The 12,153-nt window shown below is 47.7% G+C and overlaps 1 protein-coding gene across 1 annotated transcript in view; it reads right to left on the bottom strand.

Moving 5' to 3' along the window:
• Positions 1-12,153, bottom strand: part of LOC122717549 (LIM domain only protein 3-like) — a 63,959-nt gene that overhangs the window by 16,768 nt on the left and 35,038 nt on the right. The window contains exons 2-4 of the mRNA XM_043941753.1: positions 10,607-10,729; positions 10,368-10,505; positions 9,585-9,710 (exon numbers count right to left, since the gene is read on the bottom strand). Of these exons, the coding sequence (XP_043797688.1) occupies positions 9,585-9,710; positions 10,368-10,505; positions 10,607-10,689 (347 nt within the window). The 5' untranslated portion in view covers positions 10,690-10,729. The remainder of the gene's footprint in view (positions 1-9,584; positions 9,711-10,367; positions 10,506-10,606; positions 10,730-12,153) is intronic.

The following is a 12,153-nucleotide window of genomic DNA, read 5'->3' as shown; positions in this document are numbered from 1 at the left end:
CCCTTGGGAGTTCGAATCCATCCTGTACCCTCGAAGAGAAGCCCATCCATAGACTGGCCCCTGGGCATCCTTCTTTACCCTCGTGATGAGCTGTGCGAAACTTTCTCTTTAACGAGATCATAATGACGGTGCCAACTGTGTATACAGAAAAGAAACACTTCTTCTTCTCCTTCGAACTTGCTCTTCGTCTTCTTCCCTTTTTTTTTTTTTTTTTTTTATGGAACAAGAAAATTTTATCCTCCACGTTTTCGCTTAAAGTTACGCGTGTATATAAATTCCAATACCACGTGGCGATCCAGGGAAGAAGGAAGAGGGCGATGATACCAAGGGGCGATCAAACGGCATTACGTCAGCAGGTTGCCATCGTGGCGAATCCTTGAACCCGGTTGTAACAGCCGTGGCTCCTTTCCAATGCCGGTGAATAATGCCTGTAGGTTATCTTTTCACCTTCGAGGTTCATAAGTAAAGCGGAAAACCGGCCTCCCCTGGCTGTTGTCGGTAGATCCGACCTAACGAACTAAAGAACAACTTTACTTTTCGCACGCGTTTCGGGGACCTCTCTCTCTCTCTCTCTCTCTCTCTCTCTCTCTCTCTTGTTCCTTTAACAGCCACGTCCTCCACGTCGAGGCTGCCCTTATCGCAGGGAAAGTTAAGTGGAAGAAAATGCGTCTTCTAAAAACAGGGAGACAGCGAGTAAAGTTGAAATTGATGCACTGGACGGGACCCTGAACCCACGAGGTTTACGTTGCCAGCGTGTCTGCAAGCTGCTCCCGAGAAACTTTTCAAAAGTTCCCTTCGATGGACGATCCGTTATCGTGATCTAACTGTTCGCGACGAGTCTATAAACACTCTTGATCTTTCGTATCAATTCGTCAATTCGTCAATATGCGTAAGAAGGTTTGTTGAAACGCGTTGAAAAATTCTCTTCTTTTTCTTTTTTTTTTTTTTAATAATTAGAGATCTCGAAGCATCGATGTATTCCAGGAACGTTAGTTCCTCGGACGAAAATGAATCGAACGGACAAACTGTCGAGAGAACGACGCTCGTTCACCTGTAGACAGTGTTATTGCAACCGTACAAGCAACCGAACAGTCTACAGTTTCCGAACCGACGTTGGACGTGACAAGTGATATTACACCGAGTCGTCTAACTCCGTTGCAGGCCGCTAGATACGGGGTGTCTGACACAGACACCGCTCGGTAACTCAGAAACCAATGTGTCACAGAGGAGAACAACAGGAACGCTTCGGATTGCGCCTTAGTCTCATTGTGCCCGACCTGCCCGAGACAGCCGACAATCGCGATTATTTCGCCTCTTGGTTGGTTTATCATTCCGTAACGGGGATACAAGGCGCGTAAAACGTTCCGTTTGAACAACGCGAGAAACGCGTTCTTGGATTGCTTGGCGAAACGCGCGGCAAACATCATTTTTCCATTCGTCCATCCATAATACCGCGACCCATTGTTTCATCGCGACGAGCGTGACGAAGCATCGGGGATACAGATTATAAATCGCCGGAGGTCGATGGGAAAGGCATCGTTCGATAAATTGGGATTTTATTATCGCTAATAACCGCCCCAAATTATTGTCTAGCGATATTTACGCCGAGGCTAACCTCCAGCACCACACGTTCGACCGCGCGGGAACACGGGCGAACGAGGGTCGGCGAGTGTGTGAATGCTACGCCGCGCGTGCTACACCCACACGTACGCGAACACGTACGCGCGTGGTACACGCGCTTTTCGCGATCGTATTTTCACCATTATTTACGCGTCGCGTGCATACGGTTTTCGCTTCTACGCGGGCTTACGAATGTTTATCGACAAAAATTAACGGGCAATTTGTACCGGGCGCATTGTCGCCGGTAATTATTATTTTATCGACGGTCACGCGCGAGAGCACGGCCGATCTCTCGCGCTCTCATTATTTATTGGCTCTCGTATTCGATTCGCCAACGCCACCACCACCACCACCACCACTGACCCGCACCGACCTTTTCCAAGAATTTGCTTAGCGGACAAACGTGAATTCGGCGCGATTATTATCGGCCGTTTCGCTATTAAACGTTCCTCGTCGCGCCGGTCCTATCGATCTAATTTAAATCAAACGTTTCCTTCTATTCGATTCTGTTATTATACAGCTCGATCCTTCCCATTTTTTTTTTTCGATAACACCCTACACCCTGCATCTTCCTTCCATTTTCTGGCACATCGAGTAACGCGTTGGCGCGTTGCACGCCCGTTGTTTTCCCAAAGATCGGGATTCAATTGCGAAAAACTCGAACATGTTTCGGGCCGGGCGTACGTACGGCGTACGTACATGCGTGCGTAGATGGCGACCGCCGTTTTTCGTAATTGGCTCGGCTCATGCCAAGTCATGCACGGGGAAAAGAATTACATTTCGTGGCACGCCGCGCGTTGTTTATAAACGTGTATGCACGCCGCTGCGTGGAAAACAAATGTTTGTAAAACACGGAGGCTCGGACACGGACGCCTGGCACCGGCCTCCACCATTGTGCCCCCGCGTAAGCCCGCCAACCACCCTTGCCCGCTTTACAACGGTGACGCATCGAAAGGAATTTCGCAACGGGAGACAATGACCAGAACAGAGAGAGAGAGAGAGAGAGAGAGAGAGAGACGGGTTACACAGAGACGTGGATCACGTGTATACGTGCACACACAGGAGGAAGAGTCGCGTTTCACGCGCGTCACGCATCGCGGATGCACTCGATTATATTTCGATTATGGTTATAGTAAATCTAAGCGGGGCGGGGGGGGGAGGAGGGGGTGGTAGATAGCCCGAGGGAAATCGCATTAATTTCTATAACGACATTCACCGCGGTGCGGCAATTTCGGTATCGTTTTATCGGCGACCACGTAACGCAAATACGCGCGCCCTATCCGTGTGCGCGCCCATCCCTGAGTGTGTGCGCGATACGGAGGCAGATGTGAGGTGTGCGCGCGCGCGCGCTCGTACCGCTCTCTCCGCGTATACGTACACCACCCCGCGTATCTACCGTCCGCTTCAGCTAATTTCGTGTTTGCTCGATTAATTTCCCGCGTTTAACGGAATTTGATGTTTCGTTAATTATTCTGTCGTGCGCGCCTCATACCGCACGCACACGGACCGACACGCATCCAGCCCCCCTCCCTCTCGCCCTCCCCCCTCCGGCCCCCTCGCCCTCTCTCGTTCACTACTTTTGCACGCGGCCATGTCCGCCGCCCTATCCTATACTCGTTTCCCGGAATACGCCGCGCCGCGCCGCTGCGATCCGCTAATATCGCCGCCCCAATTGACAGCTGGCGCGAATGTAATTTATACGTATTGTTTTTCCGCCGTGTGTGTGATTTTTTTCTTTTTTTCCTTTTTTTTCTCTTTTTTTCTTTTTTTTTTTTTTCCTTTTTTTTCTCTAACGGAAATACGGTATAAACGTCAATTCCCTATCTACGGTCGCCCCCTGCCCTACTCGCGTATCTCGCGTTTAAAATATATCGTCGAAAAAAATATGTCCTATGGAGTTCTATGGACGAAGGGGAGAGGAGGGTGGAGAGAAAAAAAAAAGGAGCAGTCGCTGAGAATTTTTCCTCGAGAGTCGGATCTTCGATCGGATTACTTTTTTTTTTTCTAAGAGGGTAGTACGTTTTGCTCATTTCTCGGTTGAAATCGCGAGGAGAGATCGGTGCACGCGACGATGCACGCGATGAATTATTAAAATAGGCAGAAGTGGTACGAGGCGTCGTTAAGACGGGTAAAGCTGACATTACCCGAGGAGAGAACTAATCGCAACTTGTCAGGGTGATATAGGGCATGCGTATGCCTTATACGAGAAGAGTTTAATGCCCCGTTTAAGCCACGCGAGGCTCAGCTACGTCCATTTTCTAACAAGCCTCCTAAACCGGAGATTAAGTCATCACTTTGCATGAGAGCGCTTCAAAAATCCGAGGCTTAAGTCTAGACACCGGGAACCGGCGTAAGCGAATTAATTACACAACAAAGAGATCGGGATCGATATCTCGATTTTCATTCTTATTTCTTATTTATTTCGACCGAGCGAAAAAAACGAAATAAAATTTCGTTTCGAATAGAAATGATAATTTCGCGATGGCAGACGATGGCCAGATCTCATCGATTTATCGATGTTCTTATTTTTTTTCACCGTACCACGTATTGGAACTACGTATCCTCCATCGAGGTTGATCCAACGAAAACAAAGATCCGGCGTGGCGTTGCATACGCGGGCCAAGTTTGCAACGTTGCGTAGCCTATTATACATACACACGGATCTCTCGTTTGCCCGACTGTCGGGGATTGGTGGGGTGGCGCGGGGGGTTTGTAATGGGTGACGGTGTGGGCGCGGGTACACCGTTGTTGGCGTGTGTGTATGCATTTACGTGCTACGTTGCCAATGATTTATGTATACCGCTAATTACCAGCATGCACTGCACTGTTTTATCCGGCGATCATAGTTTTATTAGGCCAACCTGTGCATTGCGGTATTGTCAGCGCCAAAAGCACCGCCGGCGAACAATCCGTGCCGGCTGCGTGAAATGTGCCACGTTCACGGACTGCGCGATCGATTAACGTTTTCGTATAAAGATTCCCCGAGTTGTCGAGCCTTCGATCGCGATTAATTTTCCTTTCCCGGATTATAAAAAAAAAAATATTTCGTTCGAAACTCGAGAATTTAACGGCCAAAGAAATTTCGATCTTGAAAACGAATCGGCGAGGATACGACCGAGTCTATTCATCTCTTTTCGTTTTTTCTTTTTCTTTTTTCTTTTCTTTTTTACTTTAAAAACTTTTAAGAGCTTGTAAAAAAAAAAATTTATATTATATCCGCGAACCTGCTTTTTTTTTTCTCTCCTTCGTTTAGTCGGATCACCGTGACCTTTTATTCGATATCTTTGGTCTAGCTACGCGCCCTTTACCGAACCTGTTGCCATTTGACCGCAATGTTCAATTTGTATCGGTTATCGCGTTCAATTAAACTCAGAGAGTTTTTGGCTCGGATTACCATGCATAGTCTGAGTGTACGTGTGCTACGTCGTACAGTGGCGTCGACGTTACAACACAAAGATACACGTGTAACGTGTAAAATTGTCACGATGGACGATCGTTTCGTATCGCAGCGTCACCTATCAGCCCACCGTCCATATCGTTCGTCCAAGTTCGACGTACAAACAAACAAATCGTTCCCGAGGAAAAATTATTCTCCGATATAATCGGTTTACTTTCGAATAAATCAAATTTTCTCTCCTCCCCTCTCTCTCTCTCTCTCTGGTAATCTCGTTTTTTCTCGCGTTTTCTCTTTTTTCTTCTTTTTTTTTCTTTTTCTCTTTTTTTTCCCCCCCCCACACATCGAAACAACGAAACGCGTGAATAATGATACACATTTTGACGGCACGGACAACAAATACTATCTCGTTACGATGGAAGCGCGCAGCTCTCGATTTCCCACGGCGCGACCATCGTTCTGCCAGAGAATCCGTTGATCGTTGAAGTAATTCGATCCCGCGTGTCACGCGTTTCATTTATAATCGCGCTGGAACGTCTATTACCACGAGTTTGTGTATCGTGTGTGATAGAGAGTGTGCGGAGAGAGAGGGGGAGGCTGGATTGCATGTCCGTAGTGTTCAACTACAGAGGGCCTCTGCTTTCGAAGGCAGTTTCGGCGAAGGGGATGAAACGGGTTGGCAAAAGGGGGTGGTGGTGGAACGCGGAGGAGGAGGAGGAGGAGGAGAAAGAGGAGGAGGACGAGGAGGAGATGGTGGAGGAGGAGCAGTGACAAGGGGTTGGGAACGAAGAGAGAGGGAGTGGGAGGGGTAGAGAAGGAGAGAGAGAGAGAGAGAGAGGGAGGGAGGGGCCGTCTATCGCTGCCGCTACCGGAGCTGGCAATGCGAGTCTAGGTTATCCGGTGACAAAGCTGGTTCGGTTCGTGCAACGAGGCCCTCGGCACGCCGGATTATCACCATTGAAAATGGTGCAACTGAAACCCCACTGTTCGGATGCAGCGGCGCTTGAACGCGATACGCGCGGCAAGCTTTGCATCGAAAACCGGAAGCGAATTCCTTGTCTGACGCGCATTTATTGGCGTGATCACAAAAGTCCAACCGGTGTTGTTTTTCTCCCCCCTCCCCCGTTATCGAAATCTCGCCTCTGATCGATACCTTTGGTGTACGATTACCGGTAAGCGTCGATCTATTTTCGAAGAAGATTTCGTCGCCACGCGCTATGGTGACACGCGTGTTTGTCCTACCAGAGATTGGAGAGTGGCGAGGGTGGGGGAGGGGGAGGGGGAGAGGAGCTCGAACCCTCCTCCAAAGTTTACCCTCCCCATCAAGTCGAGTTGGTTGAGTTTTTGCGGAACGGGCGATTAACGCGGGTTAGATAGATAGAAACGGACGGATTCTTGAAGTGAAGTCGGATGGTGAGGCGGTGGTGAGGCGAGGTAAGGCGAACCACCGTCCGGGGGGTTGTAGCTAAATTGGCGGCAGTATATTACCGGTCAGACTCCCGCATTTAATTTGAATATAATCGTGAAAGGAGATCTCAGGAGCTCGGGGGCACTTCGCGACGCAGAACTGCGTGACGGTGACCGGAAGTGCTCCCGGGACACCGGAAACAAAATGGCCGCTCCCTTCTACGCGACTTGCCTCTTTCCACCCCGCGCCACCTTCCTACTACCGATCTACTATCCACCTACCTAACAATCTACGCCTCCCTCCCTCTCTCTCTCTCTCTCTCTCTCTCTCTCTCTCTGCTTCCAACCCTTCCAAAGAGCGTGAATTCGAGACTTAACTTTGCATTGTTCAGTCTCGAACATCGAAATGCTCGCCCGTCTTCGCTCGTACGCGATAAGGGGACATTCTTTTTTCTTTTTTGCGCGCGGAGGCACGCATTCGCATAAACTCGCAACGCGTATCGTTGCCGTTGGCTTCGTCGCGCTTCGTTCGATTTCCAACGCTTGATCGTTCGCGTCGTCGGTGAAGAGATTATTTCGGAAACGTTTCTATTCGCGGTGCGCGGTCGAAGTGGAAGTTTAATGATTTTCGAGTAATTACGAGGGCCGGGCGATGACTCGCGTGGGAATGCAGCAGAGCAGCGTGTTCGATAAGCGCCACGGAACAGTAACAATTATATCAGGCTGACTCGTAATGCCTAAATACAATATAAGCACGAACAATGGACTATAGTCCTACTAGGAGCCGTACACCCGCTCGTACAATACCTGCTGTGAATTCATAGACAAAGGACGAGGTCGAAGCTTTCGTCAACTTTGGATCAAGGGGTCGAAAAAGCTCTTCCGCTCGAGATGTCTAAGCTCGTCTAATTGACACCGAATCCGCGTAGAATGATGACTCTTGAAAGAGATTTTATATATATATATTCTTTTTTCTATTTAAAACAGAGTATCATTTGTCGCAGAAATCGAGATACGCGAATTGAGAAAAGGATTTCGTCGATCTCTGATCGTCATAAATTGTGGCGGTCAACTCTCGTATATACAGATCGTATCGATCACTTTTATCGATAACGGAACATACCTGTTAATGGATAAACGGAGTACTTTTATCCGGCTATACGTCTCTGCGAAAGGAGACGAGCGGAATGGGAAGAGAGCGATGAGAGGAAGAGAGAAGGAGACCTACCCTCTCGAGTTTACGATGTACGACTCGGGTTAGGAGCGTATGATTAAACAACTCAGGTGTTTTATGCTCGACTCGTGGAGATCGCGTGACCCAACGGCCACATCCGTTTCCGTTTTGCCTACGGTCAACCGCTTCGACCCCTAACCAATGGTTCGCCTTAAGGGTTGCACGTTACCTTCGACCACGAAAGAAAGTATACTTTCGACGTATCTTTAACCAGTAATCGGCTTCGCTCGATAGTCACGTGCTTCCCGTAGGAGCGCGCCGAGCTAACCTTTACCCGTGCGGCTCCATATCCTTCCGTTCTTTCTTTTTTTCCTTTCCTTCTTCTATTTTTACTCTCTGCCCTGATGATCGCGATACCAGGCCCGTTTACATGCTATAAAAAAATTCTATTTTTAATAGCGGATTATATTTTAAATTCAGAGAACCTTGTTGCCTCGTTCGAGCCTCTCGACCAATCCCTTAGCTCGAGCAATCTTTCTCGATCACTCGCGTGCACGTCCCTTTCGTTGGGTGTACCCGAATAGGACCCGAGGATACACCCAACAAGGCGTACGAGGAAGCGTTCTCAGGCTGGCGAAAGGTCGGAGAAATGTCGCGGTTTGACATTAGACTTAAATGCCGAGTCACTCTTCCGACCAACTCTTGCGACTCGACCTGACCGAACCAATTCCTGCATTTTACCTTCCACCCTCTCCCGTATTACTTTCGAAGCTTTCGAGCGCGATCGATGCGCCCTCTCTCGTTAATTTCGTGCCCATAGGATTCGAATATTGGAGGAATAATTCCGGCAGGAAAATTAATTAATTTGCTAATTTCGGATTATCGAAACGCCGGTTAACGCGCACAACGAAACGTCTCTCGACGGCGGACGGCGCGGGTGGATATTTGGGCCGCGCGCCCTCGGGATTCGTTAGTTTTCCGGGAAATTAGTGAGCATGATTTGCATCTGACGTACACCTCGAGGCGTCTACACGTCGCTCGCATAGTTTCGCAACTCTCGACTTTCCTCTCGCGATCTCCTCTCTCCTGCTAGATGTCTCAACCCCCTCCCCGCCCCATCGCGACGCCCTCACGTCAATTATACTCACGTCAAGGGAGGAAAATTTCATTGGACTTGTTCGTTACTTGGTTGTAACGGATCCATTTTTCAGGAATTTCAAATTTCCACGGAAATGGAATGTTTCGTAGCTCTCTCGAAAATTGAAGAGATCGTGTTCCGTATTTGTATCGTGCGCTTTCGATCAAAAAATAAACGATAAAATATACACGTATTTGGGGGAAATTGACAAAGGAGGGAAATTACGAGAAGGGTGTAATTAATCCGATTTTATTGCCGAACGATAGAGAGAGAGAGAGAGAGAGAGAGAGAGAGAGAGCGACTCTTACTCGACGGCTTCTCGATTCTTGCGCCGATTATCTTCATCCGCCGGATTCACCGAGGTGTTTCGACTTAAACACAGACTCGAACGAGCTTCGAGCTTAACTTGGTTGTTGTGAATAAGTAAGCGAAGTGTTGCGAAGTGCTGCAGAAGTTTAGCCAAGCCCCCAGGCGCACGGCCGGGTTGGCTCGAATTAAATTGTTATACGGATGAGCTGCCACGACGAATACTTCGCAGAAACCAGTGACTTTCCCACCACCATCCTCCCGGGTGTGAATGTTTAATCACAGCCTCTCCCTTATTATTTAATAACATAATATCGCTGCCGCGCCTAAAACTAAATCTCAACGAGGTGGTCTCGATTGATGATTCGCAACGACGAACCATTTTTCGCGAGAAAAATTTTCCTCGATTTCCTAGATAGAAGAATTCCTATTTTTTCTTTTTTTTCGAAGTTACGAAGTATTTCGATCCGGACGTTGCAATAGCTCGAAAACGTTGATAATATTGCGCGTTGATAGATGTTGTAAGAGATCGTAACACCTCTTACCTGTAGTTACATTGTTGACACGCAAAACACTCCAAATGGTAGACGTTGGTCCTCGCCCTCATCACCATCTCGAAGGCTGGGATGGTTTTGTTACAGGCCGCGCAATGGCCAGTGAGTCCAAACAATCTGTCACAAATTGAAAAACAAGAGGGCTGGTACTATCGTATCGGCTTGTTATTGCTGTAAGAAATTAAAGAAAGTGGAATCGAGGAAGAATCGTTTCATCCACGATATCTTGTATTTCTTTCGATGTATCCCCGCGAGTTATCCCCGCCAACGATGACGTTGGGGCAGACTTTTAGCTAGGTTGGAACAAGAATCAATAAGCTTAAGGACGAGCCACGAATATGCCATCTTCAAATATTGGGCCATTAATAAAGGGCATGGTGGGTTCGATGGCGAAGGTTCCTCGCAGACGCGCCACCTGCGCGCGTTCCCTCGGGACTTTGTAATCTCAACACGGTTTATTTGCCCTCGCCTGTTTATATGGGACGTGGATGTATTCAATAAGGGAAACTCATCTGTAAAATTCGATTTGTTGCTTCCGTTCGCCGCGTCGAGGACTGCCCGTACGTGGTGGTGCTTAACGTCTCCTTTTCCACTTTGCCCTTTATTGACGTCCCAATGCACCACGACACAATGAAATATGAAACGTCAACGTTGTCGGAGGGCAGAATGGAATTATAATATTATAACGGATTTTCGATTCTTTCGCGAATATATATATATATATCAATAGATCGAATGAAAAGGAAAGAAGAGAAAATAGGTGACGTAGCTTACTTTAAATAATCCTTCTTGCACAATATCAGATTGGATTTTATGTAAAGCGAGGGACCAGCTTCCACTAGTCTGCAATTGCAACTGTTGCACTTTAAACAATCCTCGTGCCAGAACATATCCAACACTTTGAGAAGATACCTGTGGGATTTGGAGAAATCGTGTATGTTTGAACGAATATTTTTGAGAAATGCGTTTGGAAAAGAATCGCGGGTAATGATAAATTTATCCGAAATATTTACCTTTCTGTAATTACCTCTCCGCAACCACCGCACTCCCGTTGCACAGCCCCGCTCTTGCTCGGCTCGCTTTTCGTCCCATCCATTGTGGCTTCACGATCACTTTTCGATTATTATTCCGGTACCCTGAAACACAAGCGAAACAACCTCGATTGATCACCGCGCCAATTTCAAACAAACAAACGAACGAACCATTATCCCGATGATAATCGATCGATTAATTTTAGTTCGTTGTCGACAGCCGATTAGCCAAGAATGGATCGAAAGGAATCGTGGAGCGACAGGATCGAACGGGTAATACGCTTGATACGTGACAAGTTCGTACGGCATATGGCGGTCGAGGAGAAACTTGGCCTCGTCTATCGAGCAATTAGAGTTACAGGTTGAGAATTTAACGGCGCGGTTAGTGCCATCTGTGTCCATCGTGGGTGCGGGTGCTCCTGTATTTTCCCCGCCCGCACCCTCCGCCCGCCTCTTTCTCGCGCGATGCGGTCAGAGTTTAGAATCGAATTAGTTTGACCCTCTCTTCTCTCCACTTATTGCGCGTTTAAGCGGCACCGGTCCCCGGAACAACCGCCGGCTTGTCGGGTAACGGCTGCGCGAGCTTCCCGATAAACATTAATTGTTTTCGCCCAAAGACGTATGTATAATCCACCCCTGCCCTCCGTTTAAACGAAATTTCGGGGTTTAACGTTTATTTAATCGGCACCGTTTGCCTTCTCCCGTTCCATTTTATTTCACCGGCCCGTTCCACGTTATTGAAACGAATTCGAAAATATCGGCCGGTTTTTCGCACGATAAGTTGTAAATAAAAAGTACAAATACCGGTATTCCAAGTATTCCGCGCGATATTTGATTTCGCGTTTTTCTTTCTTTTTCCTTTTTTTTTTTTTTTTTTTCGATCGATCGATCATTCTTCCCGTCGATCCGAAAAATACGACGAGATCCGAGGCGAACCGAGGGGGATGATGGTTATTTTAGAGATAATTTCGTAAAATAACCGTTGGACGGAAGATCCGTCGTTCCGATTCCGATTCGTACGTGTACGCTCGTTACGATTAATCCGGGCAGACTTAAATTGCGCCTCTTCTGTGTCCACACGGATCCGTTCGATCCCGAGCCACCCTGTATATATTTACGAGTACCCGCGGATGCTATGAGCAAAGTTTGTGCGGTTTCAATATGTCCTCTCCCTCTAGCCTGGACACAATATTACAGGGACGTTAATATCTTCTATGCGGTTGAGACTGCGAAGCAAATATTAATATCGTGTCCTTTGATACGTTAATTAATAGAAGACGAAATATATTCGAAACTCGTGCGGATATTATAACCGCTCGATCTTTTGTCCACCGTCGCGTCTCCGTCTTCTTTCTCCTTTCTCCTTTCCTCGATCAATCCTCCGTCGTTTTTACGCGTATATTTATCACCCCTTCGATCTCGAAACCTCGAATCTCGTCGATGGAGACGGGTCGATTAATTATGTTGAAATTATTGCGTGCCGCCCCGATTATCGATATACACCGAATATGATCTAAATAATGGTACAA

The sequence above is a fragment of the Apis laboriosa genome, unplaced genomic scaffold (genome assembly GCF_014066325.1).
Source record: "Apis laboriosa isolate Shangri-la unplaced genomic scaffold, ASM1406632v1 scaffold11_cov152, whole genome shotgun sequence".
Taxonomy (NCBI): domain Eukaryota; kingdom Metazoa; phylum Arthropoda; class Insecta; order Hymenoptera; family Apidae; genus Apis; species Apis laboriosa.
The sequence above is the reverse complement of the archived record's forward strand: the minus strand, read 5'-3'. Positions and strand labels throughout refer to the sequence as shown.